Genomic DNA, 22,584 nt, shown 5'->3' on the forward strand with positions numbered 1-22,584 from the left:
TCTGTGATCTCCTGCGCCACTCATGAGCAGCCCTGGGGACACAGCACTCTCCAGGGAGTCGTGATGGGTGGGATAGACCCCTCCTCCTGTCCCCAGCTCTCCCCCATGTCCCCCTTACTTCTTGGTTCCATAGATCCAGGCCACAGCGACGTTCTCAAGGATGACGATGACGGTGAGTGGCAGGGTGGCCGAGTAGTCATCAAACATGGTGACAAAGTAGTTTCCGGAGCGCTGGACGAACAACAGCCCCACGAAGAAGGCAAAGACACAGCAGCCCACTACAGAGAGCCGGGAGGCCGGTATGGGGCCAAAGGTGCAGGGTGGGTGGTGCCCCAGGGGTCTTAGGGGCACCCAGGTCCCTCCCATCTCACCCCTCCTCACAGCAGGCCTGCAGCCCACCCTCTGGTAGGCCCAGCCCTGCATGGAGGTGGGGAAGGGCTCCAGATGCTGAGGTTCTGAGCTCCTACTCTACTAGGCAGGGAGCACCCTGGGGCTGGGAGTGACAGGGATGGAACAGGGTGCAGGGCCTGCACGGAGGAGGCCACCCCTGCTAAGACACCTCAGCAGGCCCTTGGGGAGAAGGGCAAACAAACCAAGAAAGAGGCCTGTCTCCCAGCCCAGGTTTGGCACAGATTCCCAAACAGCCTTCTCCCTTCCGGCTCTGAAGTGTTCTTCTCTGGGTGTTGTAGCCAGGCTCCAGCTGTGTGCCGGGTTGGGTGGGGGTGGGGGGGGTGGAGCTTTCTAAGTATGGAGTCATGAATAACCCAGTGGGAACCCAATCTTTCTACAGTCAGAGTCACAACCTGTTCACTGTTCCCCTGGACAGCCCACAAGCCCAGTGGGGGCTGCCGGGAGGAGTTACCTGTGAACATCTCCTTGGGCACCTTGAAGGTGTCGATGATGGGCGTGGTGATGCCCGCCATGGTCCCGATCATACTGCCCAGGCCCAGGTTGATAAGCATCAGGAAGAACATGACGGACCAGAACGGGGAGGCGGGGAAGTGCGTCATGGCCTCGGTGAAGGCGATGAAGGCCAGGCCTGTGCCCTGCACGGACTGAGGGTGGGTGCGGAAGGCGGGGCTGAGTGAGGGTCCACGCCCACCTGGGGGCCCCCTGCTTCCTTATCTCTGCCCTCAGAGCTTTAGGAATATAGCTGTTCCCTCCTTCACAGAGATCCCCGCCCCCCAGCCAGTGGGTCTCAAATGTGAGTGGGCATCAGAATACCCCCCAGGGAGTAAAACATTAATTCAGGACTTCACCTGTGGGGCCTGGAATCTACGAGTTGTCCAAAGACCCCAGGTGATTCAGATGAAGATGCTCACTTTTAGAAACACACCCAGCTCAAGACTCTCCTCCTCTAAGCAATGCAGCCGCCCCCAGCTCTGAACGCCAGACTTTACCGAAGTGGTCTCAGCCTCAGCTGCCCAATGGACTCATGTTGGAGCCTTTTAAAAACACTGATGCCTGGGTCTCTCCACGAGGACAATGATTTGTTTGGCCTGGGGGTAAAGCTGGGTATCAGGGTTTTATAAAGCCCCCAGGTGACTCTGATGGGCAGCCAAGGTAGAGAACCACTGCTTTAATGCCCAGGTCCCTGCTCACAGGGAACTGACCACACACTGTCCGCTGACATCACTTCTGTGCTATCCTGTAGTATCTGCGGACTGCGAGGGAACACCTCCCCAAACTGTGAGAGTGTAGTTCTTGTCATTTAGATGTTATCAAGATTGTATTATGTAAAAAAACTGCTACGGGGACTTCCCTGGTGGTCCAGCGGTTAAGACTGTGCTCCCAATGCAGGGGGCCCGGGTTCTATCCCTGGTCAGGGAACCAGATCCCGCATGCCGCAACTAAAGATCCCTCATGTCGCAACTAAAGATCCCACACGCGGCAACGAAGGTCCCACACATGGCAATGAAGATCCCACACGTGGCAATGAAGATCCCGCATGCCACAACTAAGACCCTGCACAGACAAATAAATAAATAAATGTTTTTTTAAAAAGTCTGCTACCATCCTACTTCTTTTTTTTTTTTTTTTTTGCGGTGTGCGGGCCTCTCACTGTTGTGGCCTCTCCCGTCGCGGAGCACAGGCTCCGGACGCGCAGGCTCAGCGGCCATGGCCCACAGGCCCAGCCGCTCCGCGGCATGTGGGATCTTCCCAGACCGGGGCACGAACCCGTGTCCCCTGCAACGGCAGGCGGACTCTCAACCACTGCGCCACCAGGGAAGCCCTACCATCCTACTTCTATTCAGAGGACCCAGCCACGCCTGTGAGAATGGGGCAGGGTCTCAAGCAAGGGCGCCGTCCTTTATGCTGCCAGTTACCTGGGGAAGAAAACAGGGCAGGGGTGCCCAGACATGGCCCTTTCACTCTTGATCACATGGGAAGAGCTCACAGGTGACACAGTCCCTCAGCATTAGGCTGGCGCCAGTAGAATGCAGCTGACTTTTTCACGAGCACAGGGAAAGCGTCATCTTCCCTGGCTCCACGGAGAAGGGGAGGGTTGATCGAGGCTGACTGAGAGGAGCTGGCTCAGCCCCATGTGAGCCCTGGCACCAGCTGGATCCCAGGACCCCGTGGGTATGTCTCTCTCCTGTTACCCCTCCTAACAGAACAGTCACTTTGAAAGTTTCCAGCTGTGCAAACGGGGATAGAAGCAAGGTGTCCAGACTTGGGCCTGCACGTTAATGAGGGGCAGCATTGCCCTGCCCTCCCCAGGGGCTAAGGGTCCCTGTGGCAGTGGGAGTGGGGCAGCTGGGGGAGGGGCAGAAGCATCAAGATTTGAACCCTGGCTCCCCTACTTCTTAGCTGTGAGACCTCAAGCGGGCTCCCAGCTTACAGGCTGCTCGCCTGTAAAACAGGAGACAACGTTAATACTCGGCTCACGGCTCTGTCACAAGGGCCCAGGGGATAGACAGCAAAGGGCAGACGCTAATGTAAACACTTACTTTCTGCGTGCTGTGTCCAAGGCACTGTTCCAAACGCATTACACATGGCAGAGACGGGTGCGCAGGAAACCCATTCAAGACACGTGAAAGCCGTCCCCGTTCCCGCTGATTTCTGGGACTTGTGCACCTGCCTCGTCTTCTCAGAGACTCAGCCTACCTCAGGGCAGGGGTTTTGGCCAACACCTTCCCTCTGTGCTTCTCTGGGCACATAGTAGGTCCTCACTTATCAAGTAAAAAAATGAGTCCCTGGAGGTTTTCTGCACCCAAGCTCCAGCCACCCATGGCCTATCTCTGGGTCTCGCACTCCCACACCTGCCTTTCTGCCCATCCTGGAAGGACAGCCTGCCCCATACCTTGTCCAGCTCATCCTCCAGAAGGCAGGGGTCGAGGCCCAGGGCTGAGAAATGGTCCTCCTTCACGGTCTTGATGACCTTGTACATCTCCGCGTAGTCCTTAGTGGTCAGGTGAGAGAAGTTGACGTGAGGAGGGATGAGGGCCCGGCTCAGGACGTCGGTGTTGAGGTACCCCAGGATCTTCTCGGCATTCCTGCAGCACAAAGGGAAGGGTAAAGTCAAAAGGTTTAAAACAAAAAAATTGAAAAAAAGGTAAAAAAAAAAAAAGTTCAGGTAAAAAGGCAGGACTGGGCACCATCCTGGGGGTACCTCCTAGACACCCAGGCAGGATGCCATGGGCATCGACGGAGACATCTCTGAAGCTGTCCCTGTGGTCCAGGGCTGGGGACAGAGAGCTCCTCTGATCTCCATTGCCCAGCGCGGGTGGAGGGGGACTCTCCCAGGGGAAGGTGGACGGCGAGAGAAAAGAACAGGAGGAGAAAGGGGCCACCTACTCGACCACACACTTCTCGTTCATAATGTTGGCCTTGAAGCCCAGCACAGCGAACACCACGAGGGTGGCCAGCACCGAGGTGAAGAAGTTGATGAAGGACACCAGGGCGGCGTCGAAGTGGCAGTTGTTGTCCTGTTTGTTGTAGCTGGAGAAGGCGATGACACCCCCAAAGCCTAGCCCCAGGGCGAAGAAGACCTGTGTGGCTGCCTCCCGCCACACCTGGGGGTCCAGCATCTTGTCCAGCTGTGGTGGGGGAGGGGCGACCATGGCAGGGGAAGAAAAGAGACACAGAGATCATGGCTTAGGGAGTTCCCTGGCGGTCCAGTGGTTAGGACTCGGTGTTTTTCACTGCCATGGCCCAGGCGCAAACCCTGGCCGGGGAACTAAGGATCCTACAAGCAGGCGGCGCAGCCAAAAAAAAAAAAAAGATAACGGCTTTATTCTCGTGCAGTGGAATTCCCATCACACCCCAATTCCTCAGCCTCACGGAGTCCAGAGGCAGTGTGGTAAAGAGCTACGTGCGGCCTGGGCAATTCCTCTAACACCCCCTGAGCCTCAGGTCTCCTATGGGTAAAACACAGATAGCAAGAGCATCAGGAATCTAAAAATACAACAAAGTAGTGACTATAACAAAAAAGAAACAGACTCACAGGTTTACGGAGAACAAACTAGAGGTAATCAGTGGGGAGAAGGAAGGGGGGGCAAATAGGGGGAGGGGATTACGAGGTACAAACTATTGTTTATCAAATAAGCTACAGGGATATATTGTACATCACAGGGAATATAGCCAATATTTTATAATAACTATAAATGGAGTATAACCTTTAAACATTGTGAATCACTGTATTGTATACCTGCTATACACTGCTATACAATACACTGTATTGTAACATATAATATTGTACATCAACTATACTTCAATTAAAAAAAAGAGTATCAGTTTCAGATGATTGTTGTGAGCCAGGTAAGATAAAATAAACGCTACATGCTCACATAGTAAGTTTTCGGTTAATTTTAACTGCTATCGTTGCTTACCATGGAGCTATCATACCAAGGAACATCTTCAAGGCCATCAGGAATGATGTGTAGGGCAAACTCTAGGGAGTGACATTCACTTAGACTATAGTGTGAATGGTGCCTCCTGGAGTCGTGCAGTATACAGCCTGCACAACTGTACAAGACAACTAAGAACACAAACGTCTCCCTCCTCCACCTCAAACCATGAAAAAAGATACCAACCTCTCCCTCCTGCCCACCCAAACTCCCTTTTCCAAAAGAGAAAAAAACCTTAAGTTCATTCATATACATCTACAGGCCCTAGATCACAGAAGAATCACCCCCAACCCACCCAGCTTGAAGCACAGAACCCAGACACTTCCTGGAGAGGGGAGCCCCGACCTGACCTGTCCATCTGCCTTCAGACCCAACAGAAGCCAGGACGTCCACAGTATCTAGATGGCTTGGGGCGATTTCTAAACGCGTTTCATGTCTGTTTTCCTTTTACTGTTTGTTCCTCAATGCAGGGACTAGGGCTTGGGCCCAGCACAGGGTTTTAGAGTCAGAAAGACCCAGGTCTAAGTCTGACTCCCTCTTTAAATAGCTGAGAAGGCTTAGGCAGGTGATAGTGCCTGTTTTCTGAGCCTCCTGAAAACTGGGAATAATAACAAAGTCTCCCTCCAAAAATGATAGTGAGGACCAAATGTACAGTCTCAAGTAATGCCTGGCTCATAGGAGCATTTAATCCTGACAAAATGCCTCTGACCTGCTCAGGACAGAGGTGGGTTTGGGGTTCTTTGGGGTTTTTTTTTGTTTGTATTTTTTGGTGGGGGAAGGAACTGTTATCTACATTTAGAAGAGTAAACTAAGACCCAAAGGTGAAATAACTCACTCGAAGTACTGGAGCCAGCCAGCTGGGGCAGAGGAGTTACTAAAACACAGATCGTCTGACATCGGGCCATGGCGCCCTCCTGGCACCATCTCCTGACTCAGCTGGTCTGCCGCTATACTCCTCAGACCACTTTCCCTTTGGACCTTTGCTGCTGAGGTGGACCCAAGTGACTTCACTCCAAACAGAGGAGGGAGGCAAGGAGCGAACTAGAGAATCTACTATGCACCTGTGGGCACAAGCCCCAAGTGGTCCTGGCCCGGTTGCCCCTTACTGCATGCCTATAAGAGAGTCTGTTCCTTGTGTGTACAGTAAAGTGATGGGCTTAGGGTCCATCCAGCTCTAATATTTCAGTCCTAACATCTAGGACAGAGGCCCACCATCTCAGCGGCTTCCCAGGCGTGTCTGAGCACAAGGAGTCATTGCCCAGCTGAGAAGGCGTTGGCAAGCTTGGAGGCTGGCAGAGCGATGGGCTAGGGGAGGAGGAGGGAGATGCATTCCAGGGGAGATTACAGTCCCTCAGTCCACACAAAATAGGTAAAGCCATCTTTGGCCCACCAAGAAAGCCCCGAGCCCAGACCTTAAGGAGCCAAGAGCCCCTTGTCATTCATGAGGAGGTGACACCCTCCCACCCCCTCCCCCTCGCTGTACACTCAACAGCTGTAACGTGTGTGGGCTCCCTGTGGATACGACATGCAGCCACTCGTCCATCAAACCCTGAGCACCTACTGTGGGCCAGGCCTGGTACTGGGTGGTGGGGAGCCACGAGGAGCAATAGGAGGCAAGGTCCCAGCTCGCATGGAGCTGACATTCTGGTTGGAGAGATGGACATTGGTCAAATGACCCCATAAATAGATGCTAAGTTGCAAAAGTGACAAGGGCTGGGAAAGCCAGGTACCTAATGCTGGGAGATCCTGTGATAGGGGGATTTGAGTGAGTTAGGAGGTCAGGGAAGGCTTCCAGAGGAAGGGATCTTTGAGCTGCCCTTGCTAAAGGGAGGGAAGAGCATTCAGGCAGAAGGAACAGTGTGTGCAGAGGCCCTGAGGGGGGACGGAGGAGGACACCCTCCTCACACGGGGAGCTATGTGTGTAGGGAAGCAGAGAGGACAAGGCAGGAGTGGCACAGGCGAGGCTGGGAGAGTCAGAGGAGTCACAGCAAAGGCCCATAGGGATCCTTGTCTTGATCCTAAAAAGGCACTTAACCAGGGAAAGCACGAAGTGGTGTGAAGGAGGAGGGAAACAATCGGATGGGCATTTCTTAAAGAAACCAGTGGATGCAGCAGATCTGCGAGGAAGCACATCCTGGGATTCAGGTGGGAGGTCATGGTGGCATTGCCTAGGGTCAGGGTGGTGAAGACAGAGAGGGTATAGCAGGAAAACACAAGCCTACCTTAGTGACAGACTGGAGTTGGGCGGCGCTGAAAGGGGAGATGCCAGGGTGACGGCCACAGCTCTGGCCTGCAGACCTGAGCCGGTGGATGTGGAAACAGCGGAAGAGGGGTCAGTGTCGAAGGGGTTAGAACAGGGAAGATCAAAGCATCCCTTCTAGAAATGCTGAGTTTAATGTGTCACGTAAGGTAGATAGCTAGTGGGAAGCAGCCACATAGCACAGGGAGATCAGCTCTGTGCTTTGTGACTGCCTGGAGGGGTGGGATAGGGAGGGTGGGAGGGAGATGCAAGAGGGAGGGGATATGGGGATATATGTATATGTATAGCTGATTCACTTTGTTATAAAGCAGAAACTAACACACCATTGTAAAGCAATTATACTCCAATAAAGATGTAAACAAAAATGATATCTACAAGGAGATGTCAAGCCAGTAGTTAGACAAATGAGTTTGGAATTTCCAGGAGAGCGCTGAGCTGGAGGTATAAAGTGTGCGTAGCAGGTGTACAGGCAGTGATTGCCCTGAGGCTGTGGATAGAGTGAGAAGAGGCAAGAGCCTGGGGCAAGTCAACATCTGCAAGTTTAAAGCAGGGAAGAGGATCTTACAGGGAGGGAGAGGAGGCCAGAGGAAAAGCAGGAGAGGGCTGGATCATGGAGGCCATGGGAAGAAAGGCCGCCAGGGAGGAGCGGGGACCCCTGCTATGGAGTGAAAGATGCTACAGCCACGAGGTCATGGGTGAGCTTAGTCGGAGCTGTACAGGGAGCAATGGGGCCAGAAGACAGAGAGGAATGAGGAGAGTTGAGAAGCAGAGGGGAAGAAATGGCGGACACTCTGGAGAAGCTAGGCTTGGAATGAAAGGCAGGGCAGTATCGGGGGAAGGCTACGAAATCTGGAGCGTTGCTTTTTGATTTGTTGTCTCGTTTTTGTTTTTAATGCAGTAACTTGACGATACCTAAAGCTGATGGAGGGCAGCAGACCTAGAGGAGGGAAGAGGAGCTATCTGCCATAGGGGATCCTTGAGCTGCTCACCTGGGAGACGACAGAAGGAGGACAGGATGGGGCAGCTGTGGGCAGGGCTGTATACATATTCTGTTTCTGTCTCCGCCATCTAAGGGAGTTTTCGTCTTGGTGGCTTCTGTTTTCCCCATAAAGCAGGAGGCAAAATCAACTGTTGGGGGTAAGGTGCACTGGGAGGAGAGGTCAGAAGGTTCAGACAGTGGAAGGGGTTGAAAATGTTCACCATGGAACACAGGAGAGAAAGATGGCCAGAGAAATAGCGCAGGGTCATTCCACACTGTTGAGGGCCTGCTTGCAGTGTCATCTTCTTTACAAAAGTGGTACAGACCTGCATCTCCTCATCTAAAAGCCTTGGGACCAGACTGGTTTTGGAAACCAGTTTTGTTTCCAATTTTATCGTCGAAAGGTAATATGGTGCATGTGCCACATAATTACATAACACCCCCCATGGGGTCTGGGGCAGCACCCTGTAATCAGACACATTAGTATTTCTGCAGCAGAATATGAATATTCACACCAAGTGAATCGATAAAGACTATAAATAGTCTCACATCTGTTCAGGTCATTTTGTCGCCAAATGAGTTCTGGGAGAAAGAAAAACATTTTTTTTTGTTTTTCAGGGCTATTTGGATTTTGGCACTGGGCATAAAGAAATAGGCGCCTATACACGCTCCTCATAGAAATCTGGAGATTATTTTAAAAGGGAGAACAAAATAATCATAGTTCCACTGGGAAAGGACTTCTGTACCTCCCTTCTCCTGGGTGGGTTTTTGTGTTTTTTTGAATGATCCTCTCAGAAGGTTCCAGAAATGGGTGGATTACTTATGTCTGGAAGGCGTGCTGGTATTCACTGAAGTTCACGGATGTCAGTCATGACAGTCCTACCAATCCGCTGGAACCTCAGGCTAGAAACCTGGACCTAGTGGGAGGGCTCTGGGTAGTTTGCAGAGTTCCAACTAGGAGGAAGCATAAGATTTTGTAAGAAAGGGCCGGTTGAAACGGGCATAGCGCTGGCAACGTCGTTCGCATGTTGAAACATCTTTCATGGTTCCCCCACTGCCTGCTGGCAAATCTTTTTCCATTCTGTGTTCTGAACATCCTAACCACTCTTCAAAAGCACCGTGGTCTTATACTTCTGGCCTTTGCCCAGGCTGTTCCCTCTGCCTGGAATTCCCTTCCACCTACTCACTTTCTGGTGAACTCCTATTTATTTCTCAAAACCCAGCACAAATATCACCTGCTCTTTGAAGCTTTTCCTGACTGCCTCTGGCAGAGCTACTCGTGGTGCCTGGACTCTCACAGTTCTTGTCCATACCCGCATTTCAGGTTTATGTGTCTGTCTTCCTTTCCACACTTGGTGCTTGTTAGGGGTGGAGCGCATCTCCTGTTCATCTTTGTGTGAGCAGTGCCTGGCACATAGGAGAGAAGGAAAGAGTGGGGGGCAAGAGAGAGACAGACAAAGGCTGACCTGTGTCCTCGAGGTGAGCTGATCAGGAAGGACCACACCAGGGGCTATGAAGTTCTATAAGCCTTTTTGTGCTAAGATGCAGTCTTCTTGGACAGGAAGATCCTTAGGACTTTAAACTTCTACTTTCTAAAACAAGCCTATTTTAATGCTGGCTTCCTTTCCATCTCCTTTCCTTCTCTTCTCTCTCTCTCTCTCTCTCTCTCTCTCTCTCTCTCTCAGTTTGAAGTAATTATTTCCTTTCTGATCTATGTCAGTCATTACCAAAGTTTTTACAAAAAGGTCTGGGCCGTTTATGAGACTCAAACACATGTCATCATTAGGATTTTCACCACTTCCTAAGCCTAAAACTAAGATGTGGATAAATTCCTAGGCCCAGGCACCATCAGGGCCCATTTCATAAATGGAGGCGGCCACTTCAGGGAGGACACCATAATCCCAAACTGTGCCTGAGAGCTGACCCTATAGCATGCGGGATTTCTCAGAGGACAGGGTAGGATTGCCTTACATGCAATGATTTTGGACGGAAACAAAAACTGGTTTTTGTTGTATGTTAAGATGGTATTTAATTGCTGTTATTTTTCTACTTTTAAGAATTGTAGAACATTGATTACAAAATGTACAAAAGCGGAGAGGATAGTGTTATGAACCCCCATGTACCCATCACCCAGCTTCAACAATTATCAACACACGGCTAATCTTGCTTCCTCTATATCCCCACCCTTCCCCCCACCCACCTCTAGATTATTTTGAAGTGAGTTGATGGATCCAAATCTGACATTAATAAGCCCCCAGGAAAGCAGCTGAGAGGGCCAAAGCTTGGCCTTCATGTGAATGGTCCCTGGGCATCCCCCCTTCCAGCCTGCAGTGTGGAGGGGCACTCTTGCCGGTGGAGAGGACCGGAAGCCCAGTGCACATCTGGGGGTAAAGAGAGTCAGGCACCTTCAGGACTGAACGCCTGTGTTCCCTGAATTTAAAGGGGCTCTTTGAGGATTTCATGGATGATAGTGTCTGATCTCCACAAGGTCCTGATCATAGTGTCAACGGAGGATGAACCCAAGACCAGACCTCAGGAAACCCAGTGTCCTTTCTGGACATCAGGATGTGACCGCAAGAAAAGAGGTGGGAAACGGGCTTTCCCCACTGAAAACAAGGCTCAAACCTGCCTCAGGGTGCCCACCCTGAAACAGAGCAACGGTGTCCTGCCTTCCCTTGGCACACGGCTGAGTCACTCCCTCACGCGGGGAGCAAGGTGTTCCACGGCATTTGACTCAGCAGCATGAAGATGCTTTCTGAATCGACAAGCAGCTGCTGCACCCTAGCCCGGGCTGGTGCATGACAGGAGCGCACGTCGCCCTTGCTTCTCAGCACAGACGGGCCCGCAGACGCCAGATGGCACTGGGGCACCTGGTTCCCACTGCCCAAGAGCAGTGTCACCTTCATGACGGAGAAGAAAACTAGCTAATGCTCACCATACACTCCCTGCACCCCGAGACAGTCCTGTATGCTCTCCTGACGGTGCGGTGAGGGAGCTGCCGTGGTTCACCCCATCTTGCAGCTGAGGAAACTGAGGCCACAAGAGGCCAAGGAACTTGTCCTCCCACGACTGAGTGATGAGCTGGGATCTGAGCCAGACGGTCCAGCTCCAGAGCCCACCACTGGGAACAAGGTTGGGCTGCCCTCACCACCCTGCTCAGAAGCCTTACGCTAGTTGCGGGGGTCACGGAGTTCCTCCACTAACCACTACACCTGGGCCTTTGCGGGGACCCCATTTCTCCTGTCTGAGGGTGAACGCACACCCCTGACCCTGCGGCCTGTCCTCACCGGGCAGGACCACTCACTCGTCTAGACCCCAGAGGCCGCAAAGAAGATGCCCGCAGCTCCCACGCGGCTCAGGTTGTGCCAGGCCCCGCCCTGAAAAACTGGTGCGGCTTCCATCTTACTGATTATAGGTAACGCGGTTTAAAACTCAAAAGGCATAAAAGGTCTCCTTTTTCTCACCCCTGTATTCCAGATACTCAGTTCCTCTTCCCTAGATGTAACCACAGTACCAGTCTCCTCCCTACCCTTCTAGTGATATTTTATGTGTATACCAGCAATATAGATATATGCACGCACACACACACACATATACCCATGCACACACACTCAGGTCACACACATGCATATCTACGTGTGTGTGTATTCCTCCCTGTTTCTTCCCTACTGTCCACCAGAGATGTCGCTCCCAGCCTTAACACTCCCTCATCCTGCTGAGTTGGGAACCCACAGGGTTCCGGGGCTCCTGGTAAGCTGTCCCCCCCGTCCCTGCCCACTCATAGCCTCGTCCTCACAGTTGGCTTAAGGGACCACCAGGCCAGGTCCTCGGTCCCAGGGCCCAGTTTAGCTCCGCTGCTGCAAGATGTCCACGACTCCAGGGTCATCCTTCATCTGGCCTTCATCCCGGGAGGGCCAGGTGTGTCCCCTGCTCTGGCTCAAGTCTCTGCGCCACTGCCCACAACTGCCTGCACCCTACCACTGGGCCCTGTTATCAGCACAATGCCCATTACTACAGCGCATCCAGTTCTCTTCACCTTCCTGCTGTGACTCAGCAGCTCTCCATCCTGGCTACACATTAGAATCACCTGGGGCCCTCTGACTCTCTACTGCCATCTGGACACCACACCCAGCGATCCTGATTAACAAGTCCGATTGCTGGATTCCCATTAGTCGAGGGTGGGCCTGAGCACTGGTAGTTTTTCCTGGTCGTTACAGCTCCCAGGGGAGCCTGATGTGCAGGGAAGGGCTGAGCAAGGGGCCCTGCGGCCAAGGCGGGCCCTGCAGCCTCTCAGGGGGCAGGCTGTTTTCTTGCACACTTAGGAGCACTGGGCCTGAGTGGACAAAGTGCTGTCTGCTCTCCCGGCCGCTCCCCACATTCCACTGCACACTGTCGCTCTTCCCAACACTACTGCTGCTGTCATCTAAGTGATTTCAATATCTCCATCAATGTCCCCTCCAACAATCTGCCTCTGGGTCCCTTTTCTTCCTCCCTTCTGAGACAGGAGCAAAGCGGGCAGGGCACAACCTTTAGAAGAATGACAGAGCTGTTGAGGATACAACGAAAACTGGTTAGAACGGATTAGGCCCAAGATGGCGGAAGATTCGACTTCCAGTGGACTTTGAGCCTCATGATACATTCATGTCATAGATTAGCTACATGACACACCCACAGGCGCCAGGACAGTTCCCGGGCCAAGCATAAAAGGCCAAAAGGTGGGTGATGGCCCAGTTCCTGGAAATCCCTGCCCCTTTCCCAAAATAGTTGGAATAATCCTCCCACACCTTAGCCTATGAAATTACCCAGACCATAAAAACTACCCACCTCACCCCTCGGGGCCTCCTGAGACCCACTGTGTACCTCAGTAAACCTGCTTTCACTTTACGATGCTTGCTCTTGAATTCTTTCCTGTGTGAAGTCAAGGACCCTCCCTTGGCAGCCCATCCCAGGGACTCACCCGAGACCTGGGCCATGACCATCCTCTCAGGCCCCATTTTCCTGCAACACTTCCAGTACTCTTTGTCCTCCCCCACTCCTATGGTCATGCCACGGCCTTTGTCATGACTACTGGCTGTGCTCCAATTAAACCTCAGTTTTTAAGGGTCCCATACACCAAAGCACCCCATCTTTCCAGCTCACCTCTAGTATCTAAACTCTAAAAACTCTTCAGCCCTGCTGGGACCTCCAATCCTTTGGCCTACCTCCATTTCACTGCCCCTCACCCTGTTTGTATCCTAACTTTCCTTCGTCACTGGCTTAGTCAACGTCCATCCTTCTCGTCACTCCTTGCTTACACTCATCTCCCCTGCCATCTCTCCATTGTCATCGCTTGATAAGCTCCTGACCCTGGGGATGACCAACCCCCCATCTACTCTGGGCCTGCCCCCAAGCAGCAAGTGTAGCTGGACACAGCACACACCTTGGGCCCAGGACACATGGGACCTTGAACTAATTATTTAACTTCTCTGTGCTTCAGTTTCCCCATGTGGAAAACGGTGATAATAATACTACTTCTAGAATTGTCATGAGTTTAAATGAGTTAATATACGTAAGGTGTCTCACATAGTAAGCACTGACTGCTGGAAAACATGTGATTGTTCTAAGTGTCTCACTGATTGTGAGAACAGCCTGCCTTCAGAGATGATAAAATATGAAGAACTGTCCACCGTGGAACTGGAACCACGCTGGCTGCCTTCCCTGCTCCCCCGACCCCTGACCTCCAGCTCCTGTCCCCTCCACCCCCGTGTGCATGCATCCCCATCTCGTCACAATTACGTCACACTCACCCCTCCTTAGGCCTCCAGCCCCTCCCCCACCATCCCTACTCTCAGCTGATGACCTTGCTGCCTACTTTACAGCGAAAAATGACCCAATGAGAAGAGAGCTCCCACAGTGAGAATATCCTCGCCATCGCTTCTCAGCTGCCAGCATGTGTGCCACAGGCTGGCCCATCCCTCCTGCTCCTACGGGGACCGTGTGTGCTCCAAGCTAAGACCAACTCCTCCACCTGGGCACTGGGTCCCATCTCTCCTGCTTATTCAAGGACTTTGCTTCCCTCCTCTCCTATAGCATCAATTTCCCTCTCTTTTTTGGATTTTTTAAAAAACTGTACAGTTCAATGGCTTTTAGTATATCACAGAGTTGCACAATGTTCCCACAATCAATTTTGGAACACCTTCATCACCCCAAAACGAAAGCCCATACCGTTAACAGTTACTCCCCATTTCTCCCCCAACCTCCCCACAAGCGACCACTAATCTGTTTTCTGTCTTTACAGAATCACCTATTCTGGACACTTTATATAAACAGAAGCACACAACATGTGGTCTTTTGTGACTGGTTTCTTTCTCTCAGCATAATGTCTTCAAGGATGAATTCATCCATATTGTAGCACGTACTTCATTCCTTTGTATGGCCAGCTAATATTCCATCGTACGAACACACTACCTTTTATTTTTCCATTCATCAGTTGATGGACATTTGAGTTGTGTCTACTTTTGGCTCTTATGAACAATGCTGCTATGAACGCTTGCGCACAAATTTTTGAACATATGTTTTCAGTTCTCTTGGATGTGCGCCTAGGAGTGGAGTTGCCGGGTCATACACTAACTCTGTGTAACCTTTTGAGGAACTGCGAGACTGTTCCAAAGCGGCTGCACCATTTTACATTCCCACCAGCAATGTATGATGGATTATTTTTATCATGATATAAAATTCTTAAATAACACCTTTGATCCCATGGTCCTCTCTGGTTACCACCCCATTTCCTGTTCCTCTGCTCCCCTTACAGCAAAACTCCTGAAAATCAGTGGTCTTTATTGCTCGCCTCCAGTCCCTCCCCTCCCATTTTCCCTTGAACCCACTGTTACTAGACTTTGTCCCCAGCATGCCACCGAAACAGCTCTTGCTGAGGTGCCAGTGACCCCGCTGCTGCCAAGCACATTGGCCATTTCTCAGTCCTCATCACTGACCCCTCGGAAGCTTTGGACTTGCCTGACCATTCCCTCCTTCTTACAGCACTTTCTCCAATTGGCCTCTGGGATGGACCTCTCTCTCTCTCTCTCTCTCTCTCATTTCTCCTCTGCCCTCATTGGCGATCTCTCCCCCAACCTCTAAACACTGGGACCCCAGTGTTCAGTGTTTAGTCCTCTTCTCTATGTTCACTGTGTGATTGTAACCAGTCCATGACTTTAAATTCTCAGACTCCCAAATTTATACTTCCACGTGATCTCCAGACTCATCTATCCCACCACCTACTCAGCTTCTCCACTTGGATATCTCTTAGATGTTTTAGACCCGCCACGTTCAAATCAGTACTCTCGGTCTTCCTCACCAAACCTGTTCCCCCCAACCACATCCTCCTGGTTGCTCAGGCAAAAGGCCTTGCAGTCACCCTTGTCACCCTCTCTCTCACATCTCACATCCAATCCAGCAGCAAATCCTGTTGACTCTGCTTTCTGAATATAGCCTCAATCTGACCACTTCTCATCACATCCATTGACATCACCTGGGCTCCAGCCAGTCACCTCCCACCTGGATGAATTCTAGCACCTGGATGGGGGCTTCTTCCTAGTCTACCCTTGCTCCCTCAGACTCTCAATGGCAACCAGAGTGATCCTCAGAAGATGGAAGTCAGATCATGTCACTCCTCTGCTCAGAACTGTCCAGTGGCCCCCATTTCACCCCAAGGAAACACCAGAGTCCTTACCTGGCCTACAGGACCCTCCTGCTCTGGCTCCCCATTGGCCCCGTGGCCACAGGTCCTATCTTTCTCCCCTCCCACTCCAGCCACAACAGCCTCTTTGAGAATGACAGACACGTACAAACTTAAGGGCTCTTCATTTATTGTTCTCTCTGTTTAGAATGGGATACTATCCAACTATCCACATGGCCTGCCCCCTCACCTCCATCGAGTCTTCACTCAAATATCACTTTCTCGGGGAGGCCTTCCTTGAGCACACTAGTAAGCAACACTCTCCCCAGTGCCTTGAATCCTTCTTTCTCTGCTTTATTTTTCTCCTTAGTAACACCATCCAACAACTCCTTTGTCTTACATTATCTGTCTCCTTTTACTAAAATATAAGCTCCAACACGGCCAGGAAGTTTATCTGCTGGATCCCAGAACCCACAACAGTGCCAGAACGTAACAGGAATTCAATGAACCTTTACTGAATGAAGAAATAAATAAATGATGGTCATTCAGGTTGTTTTCACTCTTTTGCTACTAAAACAAATGCTGCAATGACCAATATTATGCACAGATCATTTTGTTTGTGGGTGAGTACATCTGTAGGACAAATACCTAGAAGTGGAATTGCTAGGCCAAGGGACGTGAACAGTTGTAATTTTGATAAATATTCCCTGGAAGTTTTGGCGGTTACAAAATCTACCATAATCCATTTTATACTGAGCAAAGCACATGGTTAGTTGTATGGGACTCCATAGTGACTCGGGTTTTTAACTGGATGGAAAGAAGAATCCAGAAAGTAGCCCAAGGAATTCAAGAAGATCGTTAGCCATTAACATGAGCTACTGTCCCCATCAAAAGTGCTAGTGGGGGCTTCCCTGGTGGCGCAGTGGTTAAGAGTCTGCCTGCCGATGCAGGGGACACGGTTTCGGGACACGGGTTCGTGCCCCGGTCCGGGAAGATCCCACATGCCACGGAGCGGCTGGGCCCGTGAGCCATGGCCGCTGAGCCTGTGCATCCGGAGCCTGTGCTCCGCAATGGGAGAGGCCACAACAGTGAGAGGCCCACGTACCACAAAAAAAAAAAAAAGTGCTAGTGGGTCATCATGGTATCCTGGCCACACTGCATTCATCACACTTAATAACTGCTTGAAGGCATGGACTGAGAGCCCAGGTCCTCTAGCTTGGATTATTTCTGATGTTGGAAGATTTTATAGCAGGGGACATCTTCCTGGTTATTCAGCATACCCACGGAGGGCCTATGCTTCCTTCAGGTGGATTCTGAGATGCCCTGGACAAAAATCTGCTTGGACTGCCCCATGGCTGTCAAATGGCATGACCCTGGTGATGTCATTTACATTTCGGTCAACATGAATGGAGCAGTGCACAGGCTGGGCAGCTGTGTGCAGTGACCCTGGCACTCTACAGCACTATACTAGAGCCAGGACTTGAAAAGGCTCCCGGGTTCCTCATATCTCACCAAGCCCATGCTGAAACAGTCCCAGCTCTGCAACAGTAGCCTGCCATGTATGGACAGTCAGACATTTGTGCCTGAGAGTAGGCCCACACTTTTTGCAGATGACTTGGAAGGATTTGTAAACAGGAACTTCACCCCAGCCATCACTACTGGGCCTCACCTGCCTAAAACAAATGGTGACACAGGCTGTGAAGGAGATCCCTGATGGAGGGGTTTGGCCTCTGAAGCCCTCAAGCCTCCCCTTCCCTGCTCAATACATCCCTCCAGGGTCAAGGGCAGGAGCTGCCCCACGGCACTGCTCCGTGGACAAGGTCTCAAGATGGGCCCCATAGGCTCTATCCATACCTGAAGGTCACAATAGCTAGACGGACCAGGGACCACACCTGCTGGTTCTTGGTGACCTGGCTCCTCTAGGGCCTTCTGGATTTGATTTAAGTTTCACCTCATGAAGACTCGGGGCCTCTGCAAATGCTAAAGTGGAACCACACTGTTTCCTGAACATCCAGGAAAAGCTTTGGGAAAGGAGTGCCCCTGTTATTCAAAGTGTATATCAACCTTTTTGCATCTACCTGATTGGCAAAAATTGCAATGTAATACATGTGGAGCAACTGGGACTCTCATATACAACTGGTGGGAGTGTTAATATCGATAGATGCAGCCACTTTGGAGAGCAACTCGGCCAACACCTAGTAAAACTGAAGACACGTATACCCTTTAAGATGGCAATTCCACTCCAAAACATATACGCCCGAGAGAAATGTGTGCACATGAAGACCTGTGTCATAATGTTTATTAGCAATGGTGAGAACTGGACACAACTTAAATGACCATCAACTAGAGAATGAATAAGTAAATTTTAGTTTAGTGCCACAGTGGAATACAATACAGCCATGAAAATGGATGCACTAGACCTCCATATATCAATATAGCTAAAATCTCAAAAAAGAGTGATTAGCAAAAATAAAAGCAAGTTGCAGAAGGTTGCATATGATACAGAAAAGATTAAAAGTACGCACATAATGCTATATCTTGTTTAAGTATACACATATATGTATTACAAAATTTTAAAAGTGTATTAGCAGGTTAAACCCCAAATTCAAGATAGTGGTTATTTTAGGAAAGGGAAGAGAATGGGATGAGGGCTGGCTACGTGGGCACTTTTATGACACCTGTAATATTTTATTTCTTAAGAATGTTTATTATATTATTATATGTGTGTTTATATGTCTGAGATGTTTCACTTAAAAAAATGTTTTAAAGAGTGTCTGAATCAGAAGGGGAGCGGTATTGTGTGTGCTGGGACTGGCAACTGATCTTATGAATCAGTTCCACTGGCTTCTGAGTTACGTACCAGGCTCTCTTAGCACCACCCAGGGGACCGTTTGGAGACCTGTGTGAATCTCCATGTTTATTAACATCTGCAGAGTATATAATTTTCTCATAAAGCTCAATAAAGTATAACGGAAAGACTCAAGTGAACACATTAGACTGATCACGGTTCTAGAAATACAGTTGAATTCATTCATAAAAAGCATCAGCTTTCGTCTCACGGCTGTTTTCCCCCAAAGAAACCAGGTTTGCATTTTTCTCTTCTTTGTCAGACATCACATGTTCACAACAACCCTACCCCAGCCAAGTGGCTCGGTAGTCACACTCATGCCTCGGGAGATTCACTAAGTGCTCCATAGAGCGGACCTCCGTGCTTGTTCACGTAGAAACCTCGGATGTTACATCCAAGAACGCTGAGGGCCCTTTATGCTCTGTCCAGTGGATATGGAGGGATCTATGCCCTGCCCGTTGCTACCCACCTTCCCTAGCCCCAAACATCAGGGGCTGTTTGCAGCTGCAGAGCAGGGCCATTGGGAGGGAACAGGGATTTCAAACCCCACGAGATCTGGATTCTTCTCCCTGTGCCATTTGTATGAACCTTCTGTGTAAGCATTAATGCGTGTGTGTATGTGTGTGTATGTGTGTATGGGTGTGTGTGTGTGTGCGCACACATGAGTGAGATGGCACTACTGAGGGACAGTGTTGAGGGCCTTAAGCTGGCCTGGCAGGGTTCTGACCCTGCGCCTGTGGACTGGAGCCTCACCAGGCCCCCGATGCTGCTTACTGATCTGCTGGCATTTGGAGGTGGACTTCCCAGCCTGCCTGCTGGGGCGACTAATGTACTTTGCTTAGGGTTACATTGAAGGGCATGCCGTTTCTGCACCTGAAATTCTCTTATTCCTCAGTGGACTGGCTCATGCCTGCTGTGCCCAGTGGTCTGGAGGGAAACAGAGAGGCAGGGCCACCTGGTGGGCAGAGACCATGCTTAGGAAACTGGCTGTTTCCATTTTCCTAAGGAGTATAGGTGTCCACCTTCAGGACACCGTGCACCATGGTCCTGCTCATCCCTCACTGGGCTACTGGGAGGATCTAATGAGAGATGTGGATAGCTTTGGTAAGGGTAAAAATCTCTATCCACGTGGTCTTTTATCTTTAATAAGATCGTAACCTCATTCCCCTGACTGGGGTACAAGTTGGGATTCCCAGGGAGCTTCTTCTCTTAGGCATCTCCTTGGTTCCTGCTGTCACAAATCTACTCAATGAAACGGTGCCCTACCCCCACACCCGAGCCAAAACTGACTTCACACCATGACCCCAAGCACGCCCAGTGCTTTTCCACGCTGTTGCTCATACAGTTCCTTTGACCGCAACGTCCTACTGCCGCCCACTGAAATCCTATCTGCTCCCTGAGGCTCGTTTCGGATATCATCTCCTCCCTGAAGCTTCTTCTGATTTCACCCATACTGATGTGGTGTCCCTGCCCTGTCCCTCTCCCTGGAACCACACGGGCAGCCTCCCTGGTGCCTCCCTCCAGCGCCCACCACAGTGCCTGCCACACAGCACGTCCTCAGGCAGCGTTAAACTGCGTGAAGCAGACGAGGCCCAGAAGAGCTGTCCGTGTTCCTGGGGAGCCCGAGGCCCTTACCTTGGGAGTGAACATGTGTAGGATGCCGTCGACGGCCCCCCGCAGCAGCAGCCCCCGGACCAGGAAGCAGGCCAGCACCACGTAGGGAAAGAGGGAGCTGAAATACATCACCTGCAAGAGAGGACAGGGACCCACTGTGGGCCAGAGCCCCTCCTGCAGCTGGCATCCGCCTCCCTGCTCGCAGCTGGGGTACACGCGCCTCCTCTGATGGCAGCAGAGCCCCGGGACCCCTGGGCACGGGGCCAAACCCACTGCACATCTGGCATCGAGCCAAGGCAGAAGCAGCCACACAGACGAGCTGGAGTCAGCATGGCTGTGCCTGAGGCTTGTTTCCTCCTTTCAAGGGCTGGTGGGGCTGGGCTCGCAGCCTCCGCGCCCCCAAGGCCCCCAAGGGGGTGAGGAACCCTTTTCTCTCCTCTCTTCATTTGTTCATATCTCATGCCTGCTTTTCTGTCCCTGACTCCAGTGGACCCCCTAAAGATCTCCCCTGTCCTTAGAGCCCCTTTGACAGAAGGCATCCAGGAGGTTATAGGCACGGCTCCCAAGCAAAAGCATCAGAAGAAGGCCCTGCCTCTTGTGATTATAAATTAAATGCTACTTCCTAGCACATGCATTTCTTGAACATTTCTATATCTCCATGGGCCTGGCACAGAGCCTCCCACAAAGGAGATGCTTACAAAAAGTTTGCTGCACTGAAACAAACCAAGAAGGCTGCTCAGGGAGGATGGTGTAAAGGTTAAAAGCACGCAAGTCCAGAGCTAGACCACCTGAGTTCTGATGCTGACTACCATTTTCCAACCACATGACCTTGAGCTATTTATTTAACTTCGGGGTGCCTCCCTTTCCTCATATATAAAGTGGGTAAAATAACTCCTAACTCCTAAGATTGTTGTGGCCCAAATGCACTCACACAGGTGGCAGTGCCTGATCTATTTTGTTATCTACTATTTTGGCCTTTGGAGACAGAAGAAGTGGTGGCTGAGACCAGGCCACCTTTCCAGGGCTTAGCTTCCCTGCTCGTCAAATCCACCAAAGAGCCTGGAGCCTCAGACAGACAGACAGCCAGGATTCTAGTTCCAGCCCTGGGGCTGACTGGCTGCCTGATCTCAGGTGAGATATTTCCCCCCACCTCTGTAACCTCAGTTTCTTCATCTGTAAAATGGGTGGATTGGGCTATAGGATCTCTAATATCTTTTCCAGCCCTGGCAGTCCACGAATACTGGTACACATGACAAAGAAGAAAGTGCCCTTATCTGAAGGGAATCTGACCTACTGGGAGAAGGTGTGTGTTGGGCCTGGCTGGTCTGCTCCCTCAGGGGCCCCCAAAGCCCCCTTCACTCACAGCACCCACCCGTTCCCAGAGCTCATTAGTTGTAGATACATTGAGCTGTTGGTTTTCACCAAAAATTGCTGAGCAGGCTCTTCTAGGGCTCTTGCTAGGGAAGCTGAGGGGCTAGGGTCTAGCCGAATGTCCTAGCTCAGTACTCATGGTTTTCCTTCTCTTTAAAGTCTGTGGGAGCAACCCGGAGTTATGTGAGCACGGAGGCAGCTGGGGTCAAGGCAGTGATTTTCCACAAGCCCATCCCTGGCGGGCTGTCCACAGGGAACAATACTGTGGCTATGATGCTCCCATCACCTCCTCAGAGGCCTGTGTCCTCATCCTGAGCCATCCAGAGGCCAGGCCCACCCAAAGAACCCTGCAGGGGCGACCCAGAGTTCTCCACCCCTGCCTTCCACACTTTTCTGCGGCACCCCCTCCCCCGTGTAAGTGTGGGTGCCCCCCGCAGCCGCTCACCTTCCCCGAGGACTGGATGCCCTTGACGACGGCCATGCCCACGATGCCCCAGGCCACGAGGAGGCACAGGGTCATCTTCCAGTTGAGGCCCCCGCTCTCTGAGATGGAGTTGGAGATGTCCAGTGCCTCTCGGTACCAGAAGTAGGTAGTGGCCGAGCTCTTCTCACACTCCGGCTCCACCACTGAAACGGCAGCAAAGGCCACAGGGCCTCGGTGGAGGGGCCTGTGGGACCACCTCCTCCGCTTGACCCCCACCCAGGGCAGCAGGGAAGAATGATATCGTTCTGGGTTAGCCAGGATCTGGCAGACCCTGAGGACTCCTGGGCTCTCAAGGGGCCTGGGAGGCTTCAGGATATACTGATCTGACCGAATTCCCACTCATGGCATCCCCCTGCCCACATCCATCCATGGAGGGCAGGAAGGATTAGGCAGAACTGGCCTCAAGTTCCTTGGGAACGGTTCTGAGCGAGGAGCTGGAGACCTGCATTCTCGTCCTTGATCCCTGGTTAAATCAGTGGTGTGACCGTGGGAAAGTTGTTTCTGGGCCTCAGTTTACCCATCTG

General features: G+C 51.4%; 1 protein-coding gene across 2 annotated transcripts in view; it reads right to left on the reverse strand.

The window, feature by feature from the left end:
* The window catches only part of SLC6A17 (solute carrier family 6 member 17), an 82,593-nt gene that overhangs the window by 6,067 nt on the left and 53,942 nt on the right, over positions 1 to 22,584 (reverse strand). For both annotated transcript variants that reach the window (XM_033434910.2, XM_049697200.1), the window contains 6 exons: positions 22,022 to 22,203; positions 20,227 to 20,337; positions 3,799 to 4,040; positions 3,305 to 3,497; positions 863 to 1,055; positions 119 to 278 (listed from right to left, as the gene is read on the reverse strand). In XM_033434910.2, coding sequence (XP_033290801.1) covers positions 119 to 278; positions 863 to 1,055; positions 3,305 to 3,497; positions 3,799 to 4,040; positions 20,227 to 20,337; positions 22,022 to 22,203 — 1,081 coding nt within the window. The remainder of the gene's footprint in view (positions 1 to 118; positions 279 to 862; positions 1,056 to 3,304; positions 3,498 to 3,798; positions 4,041 to 20,226; positions 20,338 to 22,021; positions 22,204 to 22,584) is intronic.

The sequence above is a fragment of the Orcinus orca genome, chromosome 1 (assembly GCF_937001465.1).
Source record: "Orcinus orca chromosome 1, mOrcOrc1.1, whole genome shotgun sequence".
Lineage (NCBI taxonomy): Eukaryota > Metazoa > Chordata > Mammalia > Artiodactyla > Delphinidae > Orcinus > Orcinus orca.